The sequence below is a fragment of the Anas platyrhynchos genome, chromosome 1, assembly GCF_047663525.1.
Source record: "Anas platyrhynchos isolate ZD024472 breed Pekin duck chromosome 1, IASCAAS_PekinDuck_T2T, whole genome shotgun sequence".
NCBI lineage: Eukaryota > Metazoa > Chordata > Aves > Anseriformes > Anatidae > Anas > Anas platyrhynchos.
In genome coordinates, this window is record NC_092587.1 from 65,844,358 (window position 1) to 65,868,489 (window position 24,132).

General features: G+C 40.9%; 1 protein-coding gene across 19 annotated transcripts in view; it reads left to right on the plus strand.

Annotated features, from left to right (window-relative positions):
* The window catches only part of CALD1 (caldesmon 1), a 247,356-nt gene that overhangs the window by 171,407 nt on the left and 51,817 nt on the right, over positions 1–24,132 (plus strand). For 2 of the 19 annotated variants that reach the window (XM_072040363.1, XM_072040334.1), the window contains exon 4: positions 7,315–7,417. The exons of 14 other annotated variants lie outside the window; for them this stretch is intronic. In XM_072040363.1, coding sequence (XP_071896464.1) covers positions 7,416–7,417 — 2 coding nt within the window. In that variant the 5' untranslated portion in view covers positions 7,315–7,415. Of the gene's footprint in view, positions 1–7,314; positions 7,418–20,798; positions 21,032–24,132 lie in introns of those variants that run through there. 3 more of the 19 variants (XM_072040361.1, XM_072040362.1, XM_005017095.6) reach the window with 2 other exon arrangements.

Below are 24,132 nucleotides of genomic sequence, written 5' to 3' on the forward strand. Positions count from 1 at the left end.
GGACAAAATTCTTACTGGTTTACCCTTAAAAAAAGGGGGGTGGGGTGGGAATTTTGGTGTCTAGGATCTAGAAAAGAGTACTGGAAACTGGAAAAGCTATCCCAAATCCTTTTTTACAAATGGAATTGCTGAGGAGGGAAGGAGGGAAAGTTCTACATTTCCTGCAAGGCAACAATGAGCAGCCCTGGTTTTCTCCAGATGGAGAAAACTCTCTGAAGTGGTAAATTGTTCCATGAAGAAATAAGGGTAGAGGCCTTGCATACTGATACTGAGCTGCGAACAGCATGTCCTGAGAGAGCTGGGGAACAGGGCAAAATGCTCTCTGTTTCTGGGGAGAGACAGGGTCGATGTTATCACTGTGAAACATGTGCTGCTGCAATGTGAATCACTTTGCTGCTTGGGTTCTCCCTGCATTAGTTAAATCATCCTTAGCAACCCCTCTTTCTGCTATGCTTAACTTCAAACCAGTGGTGTTTCAGTACTATCTGGAGTCACAAATTAGAAACCAGCACCAAAGATTTGAACTGAGTATGAACTCAAAATTAGTTTAAGCTGTTATTCTTTTCTTGAAATGAAATGAAAGTCCAAAACATTACTTTAAAAGTCTCCTTTTAACACAAATGTTAATTTGAATTGAAGGAGCCTGACCCAAGCCAAACCAAACCTGAGCTTACAAATATACATCACTCAACCTTCATGATCAGAACTGCACCACAAAGTCCATTACATATAGGCAGTGAAAAGAAAGGCCTCTGGTCCAAAATTCTTGTAGTCTAATGGGGTCTACTACCATGAGCTATCTCTGCAAAGTCTCCCATGGATTTCAACAGTATATTCACAAATAAATTGCTTTTTAAAATTTGCTTTGCCTCATTGGAAGCTGAAGGCAACCAAGACAGTAGGATTATATGTGCATGACTACTGGGAGTGACTACCTCCTCTTTCTTTCAAGCTCTGCATGTCATCCCTTTCTGTCCTTTCCTCTCTGTTCCCATTCTGTTCTGAATGTGAAATGCCTCAAAGCTGGGGTTGAAGCTCTTCATGTGAGCCAGCAACTCCTTACTTGCATAGATGACTTCTGAAGATGTGTGGGGCTTTGGGTTCCAGTTTCTTTTAAATTTAAAGAAGTTCTCCATATTTCTCAGTCCCTCCAAATAAACAAACAAACAAACAAACAAAAGACTTGTAAATAAACTTTTAAAAATTCTCCTTTCTGATGTGTTCCTGGCAAATCCTGCTCGTGTCACTCTGTCCTGTGTGGTTTCCCAGGTGCAGGATTGTGCTTGTGGCACCTGGTTGGTGTGTGGGGGCCCCGGCATGGTCTCCTCCTGGCTTGTCCCAAGCACATACTGCACCAAACTTGTGCTGTGCAGGAGCCCTGGGCACCCAAAGAGGTGCTGAGTAACTTGCATGCTCTTTATTTCAGCCCAGCACCTCGCCTTGCCAGCCTTCATGACAATGGGTATCTAGCTTGTGACAAATACCAAGGTTTTTTCCCTTCCCTCTCTCTAGTATTTAATGGTCAATTGTCAGCATTCAGGAAAGCCGTGTTTAGACTGCATTGGAAACAGGTACCAATATGACTAGCTGACGCAAGAGTAGTATATTTTCCATTTTAATAGTTCTTTAAACAGGTCCTGAATTCATATACAGCTCCTTTGTTGGAATAAAAATCTTTGTCATAGGCTACCAGACAGCTATAAATAGCCATGGTGAGTATTTATGCTGAGGATAATCTCAAGAGAAGGTATTTTTAACTTTGCACGTTGTTTAGAATAGGAAATTCTTTTAATGCCCACATTTTCCATTCCCGGTGCCATTAGCTTTTCCCCACCCCCTCTTATGCTGTGTGCATTGCTCTTTCTTTCTCCCTCTCATTTCCTTTAAGGTTCAAGGTTATAGCCAATCTGCTCCAGAGGCAGACTTGAGTTTATTATTTTTTTTTAAGAAAATGCTAACTTTGGCCTTTTGCGACTATGTGGGAATTCAGTTCATTTCATGGGGCTATCAGAATGTAAACTAGATATCTCACTAGACTGTCACCGCAAATTGGGTAATGAATGAGCACTTTATTTCTCTAGCACATGGAACTAATGCGCTTGTTAGAATAACAGTGGCCGATCTATTTTATACTCCCACAGAAAGTATTCCACTTTTTTTGGCAAGTTTGTGGGAGCTGCTACTTGTACCAATACTAAAGCTAATGCTGGGGAAAAAAAAAAAAAAAAAAAAAAAAAAAGTATTAGGCTGAACGATGCTTGTAATTTGAAAATATGGTTCTCAGCAAAGCCCAATCCTACATGAGTCAATAAATAATTGTAACCTACAAAATAGTCAAATGTTGTGTTAACTTGAGAGAAAGTACTGTGTGGACTGTGTGATAAATTCAAAGCAGTTAAGCTGACACATAGTCTGTGAGAGAAGCTCACAGCTGACGTGTGAACAGTTACGTAGTCCAGTTAGACTTCTGTAAAAAAAATAATAAAAAAAATAAAATTTTATCTTAAAAGAGATTGAAGCACGCAGAGCCTCACAGTTAATGGGAATTGGGTAGCTTTGTAAGCGAAACCAAGATGATCAGTATGAACTTTTAGCTAATTATTTGATGTCAATAGTTAGGTGAGATTTGTACTGTTCAGATAGCCAGGTTTATACATGTTTTTCAATAAGTCAAGAAAGGTACAAGCACCTTGTAAGATTTTTTGAAATCTCTTATGATCTATAATGGGACTGCAGAAGTCAATCTATGTGTGCTCTTGAAAATGTCACCAATGCTGCCTGTTACTGCCACCAGCTGCAGGGCACCCTTTTAGCCCCTGTGAGAGAGATGGTGCTTTTGGAGGTGCAAGGTGAGTTTTTCAAGGCTCACTTCCTCTGTAGAGGTGATAAAGATAGGATTTGTGGCCTGTGAGCTACCTGCCATGTTCCACAAAGACTGCTGTTGACTTCATGGAAGTTGTGTTTTTGACAACCTGTGTTCCTGTTAGATTTGGCTACTATATTTGTATTTGTCACATAAATACATAGGGAGATGTGTACGCATACCCTGCAGTTTTGAAACGCTGCCAACTCTGACGCAAGGGGTGGCAACCAGACAGCCCACTTGCCATGATGACAGTGACAGGGAGAAGAAACTGGGAGGATGGGAGAGCTCAAGGAAACCCTTTTTGGTGCAGACTGCACCTTGACTTGAAAGGCTTGCCAAGTGAGCAGGGTGACATTCACAAAGATCAGGGTTTAACTTCCCATCTGTAATGTTGTTTGTCAGAAGATCACAGGTTATTAAACATTACTGCTACACAGAAAGTTTGACCTTCAAGACTACTGTAAACATTAGGGAAACACGCAGGCTGCTTGGAGACTGGAGAGAAGCTGGGTGCTCAGGTATGCCTTGCTGGAGAAACTGCTTGTAGTACCCATCAAGTAGACAGGCAAAAGGGCTAGGGTCTTCTGCCCAAAGGCAGCTGATGACCTATCACGGGCAGATTTTTGTGGTCTCGGAAGGTCTTTGCTGAAAAACATCCAAAATTCAGCCGGGAGAGAGCCTGGGGAATACAGCCAGTGAGTACACAGTAAGCACAGCTATCTTGTGGGGACTGGGTGGGCAAAACCCAGGGGGAACAGCAGCAACCAGCTGGATGCAGGGCTCAGTTTCATTTCTTACCCAGGGTTGGTACTGGCCATGCCTTTCCAGCAAACAAGGTCAGAAACTGTTGGAGATCAGCAAGGAAAGGGCTGGTGGATACCAGCCACATTGACTTCTCTACTCCCAAGTCAGAGGTGGCAGGAAGCATCATGAATGGAGGCTTTCTGCATGTGCCATAGTCTTAACAGAGAGGCAGCCTTGCTGAGTTAGCTTGCAAGGATGCCAGGTGTAATGTGTCTACTAACACCTGGCTGGAGACCACCAAGTTTCTCACATTCTCAGTTTATGGGATTTAGTCAAATGATTACTTTCGCAGTTACCTTGCCTTTCTTATCTGATGAAACCATGGCTATATTATATTTTAACATTTTTCTCCTTTCTCTGTTGTCTAGAATGTGATGAGATCAAATTTCCCCCTTCTGTCATGAACATTAGTAGCTTAATTTTTTTTTTTTTTTTTATATGAAATTTTCTCAACAATAAAATCTCTCCCAGGCTGCAGTTACATAATATTCAAGGTCACAGTAATCACAACAGAATCCGTTTCACTTAGTAGGATTGTGCTCATGGAAATGAAAATACCCCAGCAGGATTTTTTTTTTTTTTTTTGCAGGATTTTGCTACTGCACACATAATTCATGAGACTTGATCCATAGAAGATGACATCATTTTTAGGCCCATTGTATTGAGCTGTTTGTATCTTAAATTTTTTACTTGTGAGATAGAACTAAAAGGCATATGGGTCATTGTCTCCGACCATAAGGCAAGGAACAACATTGTGACTGCAGAATGTCTTTAATATTCCTATACTGCACATATTCTTAGGGGCGTTTAATCCATTTAATTATTTTTTAAATTATTTTTTAATCATTAATTAACAAAATTTTAAAATAGCATCAACAGGGCTATGGGTCTTCCAACATATTCTGCTTTCACTTCTTGTGTTCCCTTTATTTCCTCCCCAGTCTTCTCGCACCACAGTCCTACAACTGTAGTTTGCAGTCCTACCAGAAATTTCTCATGTCAGAGGAAAAGCTTTAATGCCTTTGACTGTGGGTGGAGGAATAGCAACGTAGGGGAAACCCATCAAACTGACTTGTCGCCTGGCCAGCTGTAAAATGTGTGGTGCTTTCTTCAGATTTTCTATATCTGGCATTCTTTCTCCTCTATCCTTGTCTTTGAAAGTTGTGAGATTGGGACTGTTTACAGAGAAACATAGAATCACAGAATGGTTTGGGTTGGAAGGGACCTTAAAGATCATTTAACTCCAACCCCCCTGCTATAGGCAGGGATGCCACCCACTAGATCAAATTGGCCAAGGCCCCATCCAGCCTGGCCTTGAACACCGCCAGGGATGGGGCATCCACAATTTCTCTTGGCAGCCTGTTTTAGTGCCTCATTACCTTTACAGTGAAGAATTTCCTCCTAATGTCTATTTTAGTGTAGTTTCACTGAAAGACAAACCTGTTCCTAAAGGGGCCTCCTGTCTTCCTCTGAACTAGAAAACACAACACGGTCTTCAGTATTGAAAAGTACATTGTAAACAAAGAGCCATATCCACTTGCTTGCTGCTTATGGGCTACCCTTCATGAAGTGAATACAGGACATGACTAAGTGGGGACACTGTCATCAGTGAAGCTGCATGAAGATTAAATTTGTCTTTATCTTTATGAGGGACATTTTTGTGTAACTTCTTGCTAAAGGTGACTTGAGCAGCCACAAAGAAGCTCACAAAATATAGCCTCTACTTGATGAAACCTTCTGTTCTGAGTTTTCAGGAGCAAATAGGGCTAGCAATGGTCAATTTAACAAGTGGGGTAAGAATCTGTGTTGCAGATATTCTCCTGTGCCCAATCTGTATGGGGAAGGAGAAGTATTTTATGTTGTCTCTTTAGGATGAGCTATAGGAGCTTGAGTGCTTATCACTGCAATCCTTTGCATTTTCACTGCCAACATGGCAGTGATCTCTTCATCCCAGTCTAGAAGTCTGCTACAAGTCTTCTACTGCTGGTGGTAATTCAGACTGAGCCTTTTACTCTTGTTAAAATACCAGCGCTTTTGTAGCTGAAGTAGCCATGTGCATCTTCAGACTGCAGTGTGCTGTGAAAAGGCAACCTCATCACCATGCTTTCCTTGGGTAAGGTGCATTCAACATTTCTGTGGAGGCTTCCAGCTGACCTGTGTGGGCTACAGTACTTGGACATGTATACACTCATTGTTGTCAGCAGGATTTAAGGGGTGGGTTGTAGAGCTTTGTTATGCTGGGGCCTGTGTAGTTTTGAAGTGCCCCCTTGCATTTCTGCAGGAAATCTGCAGAAGTTCAGTGTCAAATTTAGCCTGTTTTGATCAAAATTGGCACTGTTTAATTCCTCTCATGGAAGTATAGGAGGCTTATGATTTCTGGCACTGCATGGGTGTGCTAAAAGAGGCACAGCGAGGCTTCTTTTCTATAATACAGAAGCTGATCATGTGCTATGAGGTGGATGGAAATTGATAGGGTAGAAGCACTGGCAGGACGAAAGAAACTTGACTGATCTGTGTTGAAGGGACACCTGGTTATGGCATCCTATTGCATTAGTATGAGACAGAAAGCTTCTTAAAACTGAGTTAAATTCCAGAAATACAGTCTTGGTGGCTATATTTGTTTGTTATAATGTTCTGTGTAATTTTATGGTAATTTTAAAATTAGTTTTATAGTGTTAGACATCAGTGAAAATGCTTGTGTTTATTTTCCCTTTGAAAGGTCTGGGTAGCTTGTAACTTCAACATTAAATGTAGGATCTTATAAATATGTACAAAGGTAAAGGCACAGTAGAATATCACAGTAAGAGACTCAAGACTGTGCCAACAGTGGCTAATTTTGAAGGAAGCATTAATTTCCTTTTCCTGTTTTTCAAGATTTTTATTTTTATTTTTTTTTTATGTGTAGGAAAAATGCTTCTGCTGCATAAACATTTTTAAAATAATGGCTTTAAAGGGCACGACTAAGAGCTGGAATCCAAATGTTTTGCTAGTACTTAAAGAATCTTTGTTTAACTCCTGCTTTTTTTTTTTTTTTTCCCATGCTGTAACATGGCTTGAGCCAAGATCAGTATAGGACAGAAGTGGGCAAAAAACAAGGACGAAATAATAATATCTGCATGTCTATCATAACCTGTTCTATTTGTCTGGCTAGTACTTCAGCCAAAAAAAAAGACAGCCAAAACAACAAGGGTAAAGCAGACTGGTCTCTGTTCTTCCTTGTGCATTGTAAGCCAAATGTGTGGTTGTTATAGATGATCTTCTTTCTGGTGCAGATACAAGAAGGAGAATGAATACAACCATCAAAACCTGAGGCAGGCACTGATTAGAACAAAATGTAGAGGGTGGGTATCCTACCATTTTAATGTCATAAATTTATTTGAGTAGTAAATAAATATAGTGTGCTAAGTTGTGAGATGTATCAGTTGTTATCTTTTTACCTGCACTAGGTATGTTCTTCTTTAAGGTGGCAGTTGTCAGAAGTGCACACATAGAAACAGGGCATGGCACCTGACTGTCAGCCTGCTTTGTGAAGAGGTGGATTAGAAATGTCATCCAACCTACCTTTTCAGGGAAGAGCCACACCACATGGCAGGGGGTAGATGGTAATTTGTTTTGATTTACTCAGGCAGTCTCTCTTTTTCCAGCCTGTATTTGTGAGTAAGCTGTTCACAAATGAAGAAAGATAAAACAGTTTTAGAGTCCTGCTCTAAGTCCTATTTTTGAAATAGACCTTCACTTCTAAGTGATGTAAGTACTTCTGGAGAATTTTACATAAGTAATTATCATATTATATATTAAAAATAATAGGAGAGAAAGCTGGAAGTAACTTGTTGGAAGTGGTGTAGGTAGTGCATGGTGTAGGTTGGAAGTACACCACAATGCTCTCCCTAGGCCTTTCAGCTGCTGTTTACTTTTTTAATAATGTTTGCTCTTCCTTTCATTCTGAAGTTTTGGCACATCATACGGGTGGGGACCACAGTAATTACTACTTAATTTAGCAGATTTAGGTTGTAAATGGTAGCTTATAAGAGGATGGGCGAGAAAAAGTAGTCTGTTGGCCCTCTTTTCACTGAGACAGGGAACTCCTGAGAAACATAGGAATAGATCACTGGTTGTTTGATGTTGAGCATGTGGCTGGGATGCCGCTTGGTCTTCACGTAGACCGTGCAAGATCAGGCAAGGCTCTGTACGCCCACTCCTTTAACTGTGCTTTTAAGGAAGGATCGTGAAGCATCTGGCCCTCAGCTAGAAAGTCAGAACTCAGGAAATGCCTTTGCATGTAGCATTTGCCAACTGTGGTTTCTGGTATGTTGGTGGGTGGGTTCTGAACGTGGCCATCTTGATAAGAAAATGCCTAAAGCCAGACCCTGTTCATCAAAGGACCGTTTTCTTTATCTCTCATTTCAATTAAATGTAGAGTTTCTAAAAACAAAAATGCACCGTACTCCTCTCAGAACCACATTTAACCTCTTAAACCTTTTCATGTGCACCAGGAGTAGCCAGGTCACAGTTAAGGATCAAGCTTATCTTCACAGATGAATCAATTTCCCTTGAGACTTTCTCTAAAGTATTTTGTATCCCCTGAAATTTTGTGTGCCACATCTTACCTTAGATTATTTTTTATTTTTATTTTTTTCCCTGGGAAGATTTTAGAGGAACATATAACATAAAAAGCTATAAAGTTCAAAAAGTGTCCCTATTTTAATTTCATAAATTATAAAAATGTAAACATAAAAATATTATCTGGTCTGGGGATTATTATGATTCATATTTTTCCTCCTAAGGAAGAATGGAGAGAGAAAACATCACATAATTTGATTGGGTTATTTGAGAGGTATATTGTCTAGGTTTTGTTTTCTGAGAATTACACTTTCAAAAAATGTATTTGGGATTCAGATAAAGGGGTGGGGACAAAGCTAGGTTTTGGAAAGTGATTGTGTTTAAGAAGAATGCATGTTTAAATAATACTGATAGGAATAAAATACCAGTAAAGGATCACACCATGTTTTTCATAGTTTCTTGTACTCTTTCCCAAAATGTCTGCTATTTACTATTCTTTGCGTTCAGGTCTGGCCCAGGCCAGTTGGTTTTGTATAAGATTCCTGGTGTTACAATCATTCATTGAAATCCTATCAAGTGATGCAGAAGGAGTCTTTGTCTGCGGTGGCATTTGTGAGAGGCAGGACCCACTGCTGGTCCCTTCCCTATTACTGAGGGGTGGCAGCTCCATGGGGGCTTGCTCAAGGCCTGTGGGACTGTGGCGCAAGGCAAGAAGTCCATGCAGCCAGAAATATTTCTCCCAGCTGCACACTTCCGATTTCCCATAAATGCCGTGCTTCCACTGCAAGGGGTCAAGATGCTGCTTTCCTGCCCCACGGCTGCACACACCACTGCCAGGTCCTCCTTGCATGTGAAGAAGGGTGGCTGGGTTGTGTGGTGGGGCGCATGGGTGACGAGGAAGGGAACAGGGTGTCCTGTGGGCAGCATCCCCTGGTGCTGCCATCGCAGTCACACCATTGGCCTTGGGCAGCTGCCCAAACTGGGATAGAGCCAGACAGGGCAAGGAAGGAGCCCACCCTCCTGTTATGAATCCCATGCCATCGTAATGCTAGATGTGAACCCATTAAGCACTCACCCAAGATCTGTTTGGCTTTGATTATGCTGTGTACTTTGCACAAGTATCGGTGTCCTTGGTGGTTTTAATGAGCATATCAGAAGTATGTATCTTGGCTCCCCTTCCCCTTTCTAAACACGTTGGGAAAGCCCAGAGATCCTTGATTGGTTTCAGAGCTCTTTGGAAGCTTTAGAAGCCCTTGCTGAGATTGCATCTGGCTTATCAGTGCCTGGAACAGTTTTTTCAAGAGCTCCAACATTAAAAAAGATCTAAGTTTTATCACAGAACATCTTATCAATAGTTGGTTAGCTTACTTGTTGGCAGACTGTGATGAATTCAGTTTTATGCTTCCATTCTGCTTTTAGGCTCTAGCTTGGCATTTGGAGTTGGTGGGATTTTCTACTTTCTACAGGGCCAAATGTTGAAGTCCTTGCTTGGCTTTAAAAGCAGAATTTCACAGCAGTTTCAATGCAAATGAATGAATGCTAATGAAAAAGCTTCAAACTGCTTTTTTTTTTTTTTTTTTTTTTTTCTATGAAAAAAAGGTTGTTCTCAAGTGTTAGAGGTGTTTGAAACTCGGCCAAGTTTCTGAAAATACTTCCAATTTATCTTTCATGCTCTCCTGAAATGTTTATTGGAAACATGATTTTAATAGTTTTCAAGAGTTGTGGTGAGTTAAAATTTTAGTGAGATCTTGGTAACTATCTCTATAAGAACCCTGAACTGTTAGAAGCTTGTTTCAAGATAGTTGGAAACAAACACGATACTGTCAATTTGGCTTTTTTTAATTTTTTATTTTTTTATTATTTTTTTTTAAATTTCTGATTAACATGTTTATTTGATACATTGGCACCAGCTCAGGTGTATTTAAACCTGTTTTTTTGGTCTCTTTGCAAGTGCAAAGATGGTGCTCTAAGAACAGGTTTGTCTCTAGTTGTCTGCAGTTTAGACTGACAGAAAATACTTTCAGAAGTTGTTTAGACTGGAAGAGTAAGTTCCTGCTATAATGACTTATTTTAGGAAGAAGGTTGTAATACCGCATATGTATTAATCTCTACAGAACTTCTAAATCCCATAAGAGTCCATGGTAAAGGAGCTCCTGGAATCCTTCCCATCCCATAAAGTTTATTCATAAAACGTGACGTTCTGAGACCTTCTCTCAGTGTACAAAACATTGCTGTGAAACTATAGCCACAACTCTAGAAATAAGGTTTCAGCTTTTTGCAGATCTGGAGGAAGGCTTGCCATTTGAAAATAATCATGTTTTTCCTTTGTAGCCAGCAGCCAATATTCCTCTATGCAAGTTGTACTGCTGCATTTGTGCTACTACTAACTCTTTTGATAGCTTCATTATTTAAATCTCCTTGAATACAGGTCTGTCAACTGTTTGGGGGAAAATGTTAAATTTCTGTTTTGCCACTACTTGACATTTTTTCCATCATACTATGAAGAATTGAACGGGACAGGGTTATTGGTCAGTACTATTGGTTAGCAGCAGATTAAGCAGGCTATACTACCATCCCATGCAGTGAGAACTGACAGGGTCTTCCTTTAAATTCTGTAATGGAAAAGGAGGAAATTTTTGCATTGTGTAGTGAAGGAGTGGTGGAGATGCAGGCCCTTTCTTCATGATCTTGTAGCATGCACAAAAACCTCTCTGGCTAGTGGAAGTTTGGGGAATGTGTCTTTTCATGCTCAAACCAGGACCCCATAAACACCGTGCAGTGAGAGGTACAGAAAAAATATACAGGGATGCTGGTGCCTGTGAGAGTGATCCAGTAAGTGGATTTCAAAGATTGTTTGGAAGGAATACTTTGGTATTTGTCAGCTTCCCTCACAAGAGCTGTAACAGCTATATTTTGGTAATAATGCATATTTTCAAAGTATGCAAAAGCTACAAGTGTTGACAAACACAGGTGAACACTTATATTTGCTCTTCGTGCTATCAGATCTATAAGGCTTTTCTCATGCCTTTACTGAGCTGGCTGATAAACCTCTTGGATGCTCATCTAGGCATGTGGTTCAGGTCCTTGTGCAAGCTTGTGTGTAATGGCTGCAGAAGAGGAGAGGTGGGGAATGTGTGTCACCACATCCCAGCTTGGGTATCTCTGATGTTACCCTAATTGTATGAACCATCTCTTTGAGCACTGTTAAGATGATGACTAGATTTTGAGGGAGGAGATATGACCATGCTGTAGCAGAGAAATGTACCAAGGTTGCAGTCCCGGTGCTGAGGGATTTTGCCTGTCACCCACGCAGCAGGTGCTTTGGCCCTTGGTTGCTGGCCACCAGGCTGAAGGGGATGCTTTCTGAACTCCGTGAACAATGGTGAGGAATTGAGACAAACTCAAAACTGTCTTCAAACAGTGCTGCACAGATGTTTGTTTACAAATGCATTTCTTCATGGATACCTCAACTTATAAGATGTTTAAAAATGAAAACCAAAACAGAAATAGAACAATAACAAAACAACCCATGTAGAGCATGCCACAGCCCCTCTTCTTCCTTCTCATGGGCCTGCTCCCTGAGTGGCTCACCATTTTTGTGCTCATAGATGGAAGCCAAGGCTTTGTATGCTTGCTAGAGGCTCCAGAGGGCTTGGCAGATCAGAGCTGCGTGGCTTTCCTCATGCTCTGTAACCTGTCTGGTGATCTGTTCAGATGCTAAATCATTTAGATCCATGTTCCAGGGCTTCCTGTCCATAGTGCTGACTGGCACTGACGTGCTGGCTGGTGCTGAGGAGGAGCTTAGCTGGGGCTGTTGCTTATGTGCTTGCACTTGTCTCCACGCAGGCTATGTGGGTAAGGTAGATGAGATCTGGATCTTGTGCTGAGGAACATTGCACTTCAGGCTGTCCTCTTGCAGACAGCTTTGAAGCATGGGTCGAGCCCTTTGACACGGGTTTCCAGGTGTACTGTGCAGGCTGATGGAAATCATGGTCTTGAGAGTTTGCTGAGGCCCAGCCCAACCTGACATTAAGGAGCCACCCAAGACCTTAAGAGACAAGGAGATAGATATACTGTGTCCTAAAGCATTCTTTCCATGCAGTTGTCACTAAATAAGGATAAATGTCAGGTACTGCAGTGCAGAAAAATGTATTGGCACATGGGTAAGTAGAGAAACAACAAAGAAAAAATGCACTTGGTCTTTTGTTATACTGGACTAATTTAAGTCTCTAGATCATTATGTCCTGATGCATGTACTGTGATGCAAATACTGAGCATGTATGATGATTTCATTTTAACTCCTTGATACCAGATTATATGTATTACCCTCTGTAAATTACCTTTTTTAAGACATTGGGGTATAGATGGTGATGCCTGCATGTGGCAGAGCCCCCAGCTGCCTGCCTGCAGGGGGCAGAGAGGAATTTTGCTGCTTAGGGAGAGCTTTACTCAATGGTCCAGGTGTAGTGTGGTTTGCTTTTTTTTTTTTTTTTTTTTTTTTTTACTTTTCCCATTGCTTTCCTCTAAAACATTAGGCATGCACCATGGCTGGAGGCAAGAATCCAGCCTTGATGGAGTGCTGTCCTGATCTGATATGACAGGCCTTGTGGAAGTGTTCAGCCTTGACCCTTTGTTGCTTTCAAGAGGGAAATCCCATTAGATAACAACTGTACTGATGAGACTGGAAGCATATGTTTAAATTTCCTAAGACATAAAGAAAGTAAAGAATGAAACTTTTATGTTTTGAAGGAAGTGAGGAAAAAAAATGTTGGAAATGTATTTTGTTTCTTAAATAGTCTTACGAAGTGTACTTCTAACACTGCTTAATTTCCTATTCAGTTCCTCCCTGGAAGAAGTTAGAAAGGCTTGATGCAGTGGGAGAATATGTTTCATGGGTTGTTAGGTCCTCTTGGAAAGTGAAAATGGATTGGGACAGGAGAACGAATGAGGTTTATCAGACAGCAGAAACTGGGAGTGAGTCTAAAAGTCAGCACAGAGGTTAGAGTGCTGAAGAAACCTCTGCTGTAAACCACAGCAGTGAGGGGATAACAGAGATAGTTTAGTTCACTCCTTGCCAGTATGCTAAAGTGGATTTGAATGAGATTGAATGTATAACTAGCCCCTAATTTCCAAAGCATTTTTGTGTGGGTTTAGCAATCTGATTCCTGTCAAACCCAATGACTGTCATATTGACGCAAATACCAGGCAATATTTAGAAAATTTGGGAAAGGTATTTTGCCAAGTAAGGGAAAAAAAAAAGCAAACAACCCTCTCTTTTAACATGCATTCCTATAGAAGTCAGAAATACAGAAGAAGGGGAAAAAACATAATGACGTATTGACCACTCTAACAAAAATCATACTGTACTGGTCTTTTTTTGGAGTGTTTTTTGAAGTTTTCCACTGGCTGGAGGCTTTTGAACAAAAGAAAAGAAAAGACACATCTTCTGTCTTCAATTAAATTTGTTAATGATTAACAGAGCAATGCAGTATGTGTGGTGCGTTTTAATTAAATCAGAGGAGACATGATTTGGACAAGATTTTAGTTTCACTTTGAAAGTTATTAAATAAACTGACACTGTTTGCTCTCTGAAGGTTCCTGGGAGCATCCGGTTAGTCGGTAATCCCCGTGCAGCTAGTGAAATAGAGGCGATTCCAAAACACCTAAGGGCCATTACCAGATATTAAAAATGAGGAGGCCATTCAGCCAGGGGTTTAACTGATCATTAACCTGCATGAAGCACAGTCCTGGTCTGAGGCTCCAACTTCATATTTTTAAGCTGAGTTCAGAGATGACAAAGGCTCAAACTGAATATTTCAAGTCTCAGTTTTTCATTTTGAATACCTCTGAGCTGTTCAAAAAAGTGGCATAAGTTGTTGAACAGTCGCTGGCTTTGTTGAATAGCTTTGCCAGCAGAGTTTATTGGGTTGTTTTTGAAGCTGAGATCTCAACTAGGGCTTGGATGTTGTTCACCAGTAAAAGTCAGAATAAGAAGATAGGAGTTCTTGGTACAGGACTGTCTCCATAAATTGGCCCAGCAGGAAATGTCCTTCTTTTTCCAGAGCTGTCTGTGTGTGCGCCTGTGCATGCATTCATGTAAACTATTCCAGCAGAGAAGCATCAAACCTGAAACCTGGACTCAGACCATGGCTTCAGACTTAAGTGAGACAGTAGATGCTCTTGCTGCTGTGTGGTGGCACACATGGGTGAACAGTTCCCAATGCCTCACATCTCCCAAGTTTACTGTTTTTTATTGGGGTGTCTGTCAAAGCTTGGGTGTCCACCCATGCCAATGCAGCAGAAGAGTCAAGGCCTATAAACACTTTTGGCTAGCCACACATCTATTCTGTATGTTTGTATCACGCTTACTGTGTTGTGGGTCTTTCTGGCTTTCCTGGCTAAGTAGGAAGTGAATATTAATGTTTAGAGCATGTTTGTTAATATATAGGTGAGTAGTTTTATATACAATCTGTTTTTGAAGGTGGTGTTGAAATTAACAGTCCCCAGAAATAACTGGGGTGGGGAGATCTTGCATCTACATTATTGGCAGCTTGTTTGTCTTTCTGTTTTGTGGATTCTGCAAGTCTTATACTACATGACTGCAAGCAAGAGTCCTACAAGTCCAATTGTAACCTTCTGGTATTTGAGTACCATACTTCTCGCTGCTAAAGCTGAAATTTCTTAATAGTAGTTAATGCTCCAAGCAAACAACAGATCAAGTATACATGAGAGACAGCAAACTTTAAAATTTTCCTGCCAAAATAATAGATTGCTTTTCATTGCTATAAGAATTGGTATATGACGCTGGTATGCATAAAATACAATGGTATTGGTGTAGAAGTGAGTGGGAAACAGTGGCCCTTCCCTGTACTGCTGGAGGGAAATGTGCTCCTCTGGAGGGTGGCTCAGAGCTGGAGCAGACCAGAGTCTGTCCCTTGTTAGTGACAGTGCTGGAACGTCAGGAGAGGAGTTAAAGTAAACCTTTGTGAATGCTTCCCTCGTACAGTTTTCTCCATTTCAGTTGTCCAATGACAAGACGATGACTATATCCTAGCTCTTATATGGAGACTATTGTTTGGATCTTCGTGTTTATTTGAAAGCAGTGAAAACGTGACATAAAACAAAAGCTATGCTTCATTGGAAATAGTCTATCACACCTGTGAAATGTTATGCTTCTTTATTTCTGGATCGTGTATTGCCCCATAAGTAGCTGATAGAGAATGCAAACACCAGCAGGTATGTTTTTCTAATCAAGGTTCAATTTACAGTGGAAGTTCTCCTTGGAATATCGTTTTAGCACTTGCCTTGGAGTTTGTTTTGTTTACTATTGCAGCCATACATGCAGATGGTAACTTTTCCATGTGAGAAGCAGGATAATATTAATATCTCAGGAACTGAGGACAGACAGAGAAAATGAAATTCTCTTCTCTGTAGATGACCAAACTCCTGTCTGTGCTATTCAAGGCCATCCTGTTCCAGGAAAGCAGGCACCCGATGGGATTGAGTGCTACACAGGCTCTATACAGGTCTTCAGTACCCCAAAGTGCGTTATTGTGAGTGTTTAAAATTTCAGAGGCTTCAGGCTCTCACATTTTGATGGTACAAGTTTGTTCCCAATCCTGCAGAACTTGCCCATGCAAGTAGTTCTGTCGTCTGCTAAGTCATTAGCTCCATGATAATGTGTCCATGTGAGCATGCAAACTCAGTTTACATGTGCTTCCATGATTTGCATATGTCCAAAACCAAGACTAAATATTCTGATCTGAGTATATATTTTAATATATATATCCACTTATATGTTTGGGTAAGCATTACTCACAGGTTTCATTGAACACATTCAAATTTCTGCCATTGCTGCTGTTTATAGGCATCCAGGTAGAAATAACTATGAGTTAACTTGTAAAAAAAAAAAAATTAAAAAATGAGAGGAATAGATGTCATAGCTGTAGGATGGCTTCTTAATACTGAACTCTGTAAGACTGCAGAAGTCTTACTACTGGGAAATGCAGAATCTCCATTACTTGAGGTATTTAAAACTGGACTGGAAGCATAAGAGACAGTTCAGCATTATTTGATAATGAAGTGCATAGCCTTATTTTTATGAGTACTCAAGAGATTTACTCCAAGACCTTATGTATGGGTTGCCAGACTCTACCTACTGTGTATGATTTAATACGCCAAGTGTTGTTCATCTGTGAAATGAAGTCCCTGCCCACATGCCAGTGTCCTAAAGTGAAATCTCATAGGAGGATGAATAAACAGATCCTTTTTGCCCTGTGAGATGCATACATTCAGTTCCCTGCAGTGAACTGTATTGGGGCATTTCAGAACAGGCCTTAAAAAAACCAACAGTTTGTCTACTCCGTGAGAACATGAAAGACACTGTGTCATCTTTCATTTTCCCAGGGAGGGAACAGTTAAAAATATTCTTCAAACAAGGAGCAGATGTTAATGTCATTAAAATGGGTTTTCATAAAAAACAGAGTTCTGTTTCTCTTGCAAAATGCCAGTAGCTTTGCAGAGTTCTCTACAAGCCTGCCTACTTATTTCAGACCAATGGCACACAGGAGAGGAGGGTGTACTATTTATTGTTTCTGAAACAATTCAGATATATTTCTGTAAGTTATTTGCCTGAGAGTTTTAAAACTGCCTCGACTTGGAAAAGGAGTAAATTAATTGCTGAACAATTAGGGAAGTGTCTGAGGAACAGAACAAGAACAGAGAGCAGTGCAGCAACAGACAGAATCCACTGTTGATAAACGGATGCAGAGAGGAGTAGACTATGTATGGGAAGGCATGGTCTGGGCTGTGCACGTGCCTCTGTCAGGTTCTAAATCCACAATAGTCTCAGAAGAATAAGAATTGAAGGGTTATTGTGATCAGCTCACTGAAAACTCAGTTCTGCATGCAGGAATGGTTAAAGTAAAAATAACAAACAAAATGTTAAGTGGCTCTCTGGATGACCTCTGGACATTCCTATTGTTAGTATGAGGAGATGTTGGAACCTCCCAGTAATAATTTCCTTTTGGAAAGCTCTCACGTCTCCTTCCTCCTCCTCATTTTGCTGTTTTAAATGTTGAGAAGCTATGAAAGGCCCTGCAGTTCCTTTCATTGTTGTAATAGATGAGCCTAGACTCTTACAGAGACATTTGACTTGAATTCATTGGTGTGAATGACTACTCGAAAGTGCCCTAGTTTTGTTAGTGTTTGTTTATTTTTTTTTTCTGTTACTTTGCTTAGGGGTCTTGTTGTCCTAGAGCAACTAATCATCTCAGAAACATCAGAACATACAAGGAAAACAGGTTGTGAGATATGCATGCCCTGTCACCATCACTTTTCATCCTTTAGATGCCCAAGTGAATTTCAAAATGATCCGGAGGAAGGTAATTTGCCTCTTACTGCTCCATATGCAACATGTTCGCCTCAGGGCCACAAAAGAGATCGTTTCTCTGTCAGTGAAGTTATTGAAGAAAGTAAACAACAACAAATGTTTGGCTTTTAAATAATGGGGTTATTAAGTGCAAGGATCTATAACTGACTCAACTTCCCCTCTCTCTTCTTTGTGAAGGCGTTCAGAAGCATGGCAAAATCTTGGTTCAATGTCAGCCTCTTTCAGGAGAACTAGTTTTGCATTGCTATAAATTTACAGAGCTGGTGGATATGCACCCAACTGACTGAATACTTAGCATTGCATGTGTTGACCTTGGTGATCACTCCTTGGTATTACAAACTGAATTGCAAAATGTCCCTGTAACTCTAGTTAAAACAGTGATGCCCCTCTACTGAATGGCCCATATGGCTTAAGCAGTGTGCACAACACTGAAAACAGCTGAAGGTGAAGTCTCTTGGGCACTCGCCAGTGGAACAGTATGCCACTAATACGGTTAGCCCAGGTCCACTTGGCACTGTGCTCATTGCCTTTGTGCAGTGGATTAATAGGACTGTGTCCAGAATTGCATGTTGGGTCTTGAAGCTTTACAAGTGTGATAAGTAATGCTTATTGCAATTTCTGGCTGGAAAAAAATAATAACGCTAGTGCTGTCAAATTAAAAACCAATATGTGGAATGCCAACAGGCAGAGCGTTTAATGCAGTTATTGAGAAGGACACCTTTTGTAGATGAGTGTGACAGCCAGTTGGGCAGAGAGAGTGTTTGGAAGTGGAGTTTTGCTCACCTTATTTATCTTCAGTTCTTCATTTGCAGGCAAAGATGACCCAAGCTGAGGATACTTGCATGGTCAGCATTGATGATTGCTTAAGAATTGAGTGGACAAAAGGCATATGTTCTTTGTAGTGCTGTAGAGATGAAAACTATAGGCAAGAAGATGGAATTTAGTATTAGGAGTCTAGCCCCAAATCAAAAATAGTTAGATGATGTAAATCATTAACACAGTGGTTATTATATAGACTGTAAGTGTTCCTCCAGAATTTTTATAGTTCACAATGTTATTTGGAAAAGCAAAGAAAAAAATTGTGATTCTTCTGACTGTCCTTCTTTAAGGGGGTAGTTTAAAACAGTTGTGTGTCTTACTACAAGTGCAAGAGGCTTCTCCTATTCCTAATGAGCCAACAAATAAGTCAGATTTGCCACATAGAGCCAGAATCTGCATGGTGGTTGGGGTAGAGGGATATTTAAAAAAAATCTCAAGCTCTTCACAAAATTACTGAATGGCTGAGGTTGGAAGAAACCTCAGGATGCCATCTGGTCCAACCTTCTGCTCAAGCACAGACCCCTAGAGCAGGTTTCTCAGGACCACGTCCAGGAGGCTTTGAACATCTCCAAGGAGGGAGTACTTTTTGAAGGAGTACTGTGAGATTTTAGAAGATAATCATTTTGCTGTTACTTTTATCCCATGTGGAGGCAGTTTTGTTTGTAACCAAAATATTCCAGAATGGGTGGCAAAGGGCTTAGATCTCACTCAACTGGAAAAAAAATAAATTAAAAAAAAAATCAGTTTGTGACACAGTAGTAAATACAGGCATGTATTAGAAATCTGTAGGGCTGCATTGGAGCCCAGTTTATAGTTTCATAAACATTAACTCTTGGATCTGGCATCTGATTAAAATGTATGTTTTGGCAGAAAAGTGACACAATCTCTGTTTAACTAATGCTGTTCCAGAGGAAAGAATTCTACTTTTGTAATTTGCCAATCATGTAAATGCCTTTTACAGGAGTCTTCTCAGGAGACTCCCTTCTTCAGATAGTACATATGAAGATATAGTGATTTCTTGGGGTATTTTTTCAGTGTGAAAGCCTAAGCCTGTACCTTCTTGCATGAGAATCCTTTACCAATCTGTAAAGCACAAAACTGTTCCCTTTTCACTAAAATAATTGCCTGGAAACGGTAAAGGGATTTTTCAGGAGGAAATAAATAATGACTGCGGTATTTGAGCAGAACATAAAATGAGTATCAGTGCCCCATGACAAGTGCAGCCATAGGTTTATTGAAAACTCTGAGAAGAAAATTGTCCGAATGATTCCTCCCTGGATATCCAGCATCCTTCATGGCTTCAGACAGAATGGATTGACTCGGTCAGTGCTCACTCCAAAGTAAGAGTGCCACCTACTGAACCTGCTCTCTCCTTCCCACAGAAGGGTGAGTTTGCTGTAGAGATTTCCCTTTGGAGTACTAATCCATCCACACCCACCCCTGTAATTTATGAGGTTTAACAAGATCGCAGCCTGGGGTGGAATGGCTGCAGGACTGCACAGTAAGCTGTTTCAGTTTATTCGCATATGCAGGCTCGAAGGGGCATGAGAGCCAAGCATGTGAAATCGTGGTAACTGATGGTGCCTCCGTTTAAATTACATTGTTTGCATTTCTATTTCCTGCCTCAGTCACTGGATTAGATGGAAGAACGTTGAGGAGAGTCTGTTAGGTTGGGTTTAGCTCCAGCCCTGTTTTTAATGCTATTGCTAAACACAAGGTGGTTTTACCCTAACTGCCATTGAGCTTGCAGCTCCTTCCCACCTCCCTGGATCTGTCCCTGTTCGGCAATCACCCTCTGGTCTTTTGAGCTACCTGATCCAGCCTGACCTTTAGTGGGGACTGTTAGTGTTAGGTCAGAGGCTGGACTCAATGATCTTGAGGTCTCTTCCAACCTAGAAATTCTGTGATTCTGTGATTCTGTGAAATTCGACTGGATGCAAGTGCATGCAATACGTTCAGGCAATGATTTAAAAGGGAGGACTGTTTCCTGGACCATTGTTTTATATTCGGGTCCTCTCCCCTCATCATCTCTCGGCAGGCTGGAATGTGACTTCTCTACAAGCAAATACTTGTGAAGGCAGCTCTGCGCAGCTCTCAGGCTGCTCGGTGCTCGGACAGGCTTGCTGCAACAAAAGCACTTTTTGTGAAGGCTGAATGGGAAGCAAGCATTTGTTGATCAAGTTGTACAACTGAGAAATCTACAGGGTTTTCCACAGTTGGAGGTCCAGCTATAGCAAAGAGCATCTATTAGAGAGAATACAGTAAAAAAGCTAATAATCATATGATCAAGGAGCAGAGGGGGGTGAAGGGAGGGGAGGAGGATACCAGATAGATAATGAGCTTCACAATAGGCAAATAGAGTGTGTCATTACAGGAGCTGAGGACCGACCAAATGGTTAACCTGTGGGGTGGAAAGAGCATCCAATGAGTCTCGCATGCCTGAAAGGATAATGGCATTTTTATTATCTCATTCCACGCCCTGATCATCTGTCCATTTGCTCCCTGGAGCTGGCAGCAGTTTGCACTGATTCATACGCTGCAGACATGATCAGCAGATCATACTGCAGGCAGAACTTGTCAAGTCTTTCCAAGTGAGTTGTCTATTTATTTTGATATCTATATGGATTTAGCCATTTTGTGTTGTGTAGCAAGGGCTGGATGGTGTTGATGGGAAAGGGGGACAGAATGGTGTAAAAACTTGGGAAGTTGGTTGAAGTGGGGAGTAAGCCTTGGATGCAGACTGGGTTCTTTTGCTCCTCTTTTTGCTATATTGTGCTATGTAGAATATTGTCTAAAGGAATAGTCTTCACATGTATGTATCTTGTTTAAATTGAAATTGCAGAATTTATTCCGTGCTTTATTCAGTGGCAGAGTAATACATTGGAAGGGTTGGTTGCTAATCAGACTTCTGGTAATGGGAAGTTTACAGAAGTTTCATACTTTGTGTGAAAACTTTCGCATAACTCAGCTTGCTTAATTCACTGTGTAAATAAAGTCCTCATGGCACATTCAGCTCTGAATGTGGGAGGGAAGCAAGAGAAGAAAATCAATTAGCCTGTGCAAAATTGCTGGAGAAATTATCTGGTTTATTTGGGTCCTGTTTTGTTGTTTTGTTTGTCTGCTTTATATGTTGATGAGTGAGAAACAGGGCAGTACTATGTTTCTAAAATACTGTGAAGTGATTTATGCCAGGGTTTTGTTTAAAATCTGGGAGAGATTTTCAGAAGAGACTGGGATTTCTGGGTGCTGTTTTTTGGAGTTTCCAACATCAAATCCTATGCTCTTGTATGAAGGGAGGGAGCTCAGAGATTTCAGAAACTCAACCCCTCCAAGAAGTCCCTTCCAGGAATCTGAAATCCTTCATCATGATTTCAGATATTGGGCAATAAATACTAATTTAACTAAGAGCACGTCAAATAAACTTGTTTTGTATTGGACCGTGGTGGAACACAGCCACAAGCCACAGCTGCCAGCCCTCCCGTATTGCTGTATGAGCTGCCTAGGCAGGGAACCAGCTTCACTGCAACCGTTGCGAGGAGAAAGCAAGGGAATGGAAAGGAGAAGCAGCTGAGGTTTAGGCATTTTGGTGCTGGTATAGCTGGTGGAAACCTGGACTCTTTGCACCTAGTGTGGGGAGCTGGCCCAGAGTGCTATGACCCAGGCTGGAGGCTTCGAGCCCTTACAGCGAGCTTCAGACCCTACTTGCTGGCTTGCACTCGGGCCAGTTTAGCTAGATTGGAAAGGGTCTGGCTGTTTTGTTTACAAAACCAGAAATCTTTGGATATCCTTGCTGCTAGAGGTTCTTCTACACTCTTCCCTTGGGTGAGAGAGGGAACCAGCAACATGCTGGTTTTGTGCCTTGTGCATCTCTGAAGCATTGGGTGAGTGCTGGGAGGAATGCCCTACTGTGCATCTGCATTAGCACCCACAGTTACGCTACGTGAAGTGAAGCCACTGAAGTCAGTGAAATGTCTGGATGAAGACAATTCAATCCTTTTTCTCTTGAAACGTGATTACCTACCGTACTCCTGTTTTTCTGTGTCTTGGGAGTTTAGTATCCTGTAGCAGCTTCTAAACAAGGGCAGGCACACCTTGACAACCAGATATGGATTTTCTTTTGTCAGGGCTTCCAGTAGCATATCTGGAGAAAAGCAAAGCTCTCTTGGGGCAAGGACTTTCAAGAGAAATGAAATGTGTGGCCAAAATTTGGAAACTGATTTATTCCCTTTTAACAAACATGTCCATGACCTCAGGCCAAAAGCGGGGAAGACACCTTTAGCATTACCCACAAAGGCTTCTTCAAAGCATTGCTCAGTGAAATACATGATGAAATACTGCCCTTCCCAGGCTGAGGCATAACGTAATCATTCCAAGTGCTCATGCCTTCTCAGGAGATTGCAATGGAAAAGAAAAAGGAGTATTAAAATCCATATAAGTGATCTCTCTGGAGACTTTCCAGGGAAAGGCAGGAAGCTGTTACTGCGCTGCTTTGAATGAGGTACAATAAGAATTCTAACTTCTTGCAAATGTCCTCTAATGGCCTCTTTTATATGATAGTTTCAGCTGCAGCATTTAAAGATACTTTCTATGCTCTTGGTGTACTTGTAGAAAATCCTGTAATTGCTAAATAGTTGAATATAATCCTGTTAGCATTCGATATGCTGGAAATTAAAAGCAGAAGCTCTCATCATAGCCAAGAAATCATTCCGGTTGGCCTGAAAATATAAAGGCTGCTAAGTAAATATATAGGGATTGAATTGGCTCACTTTGCTGGACACTCCAATAAGTGTTTACTGTGCAAGTTTCTAAGGAATGCAGAGGTATTCTTTGTCAACAGGTAGAATGTTTTCTTCCAGTAAATTATAACGTTTATTCATACTTCAAGATTGTTTGTTGGAAGTCAGGATGTTGGAAATTCACCATCACAGTATTTTCTGATTGGTTCCTCATATTCTTGTATATCTTTTCCGTTTCTTGGCTGCACGTTCAAGACAGATTATTGACTATATTTTTTTTTATTAGAAGAGAAGGGTGGAAGAAGACACCTTACATCTCCACAGACAGCAGAAATGGTGGCAGCATTGTGTCATCTGGTTAATTCTGCTCTGAAAATAAATGTTGTTCATTTTCACTTGAAGCCATCTTTTTCCTTCTTTCTGATCTTCTCTGTTGGACATGCTTTTCATTCCTGTTCCCCAGTGGGCAATAGCCTGAATCCTTAATTTGCAAAAGCCTTTTTAGATTACTGAGGAAAAATAAGATGGGCATAATGTAACTAGACACCAGATATGCTAAGATGTTAGCTTGCAACAAGCCTATTTGTGTCCATTTTAAAAGCTAAGAACAGCAGTAAGTGTCTGAAAGTGGCTCATCCTCTTACACTGTCCTGTCTATTTGTGAGCTGTACAGCTTATATCCAAGTTGCACATCAGTGCCTTATGCTTAGGGATGAAGCCCAAAACACTTGGGATGATAGATGAGTACTTTTGATGCAAATATATTTATCTCTGTGTGGACCATATTTATGTTGAACACTCTGGTGATAATGTTTCTTGTGTACAGAGCATTCGTGATGTATTAGTTGTCACTGCCAAAGTGCACTACATAGGGTTTGTGTCTGGTTTACAAGGACATGGGCTACTGAGGACTAAATGTCCACTTCAAGATTTTTATGCTGGATTTAGGAACTTTA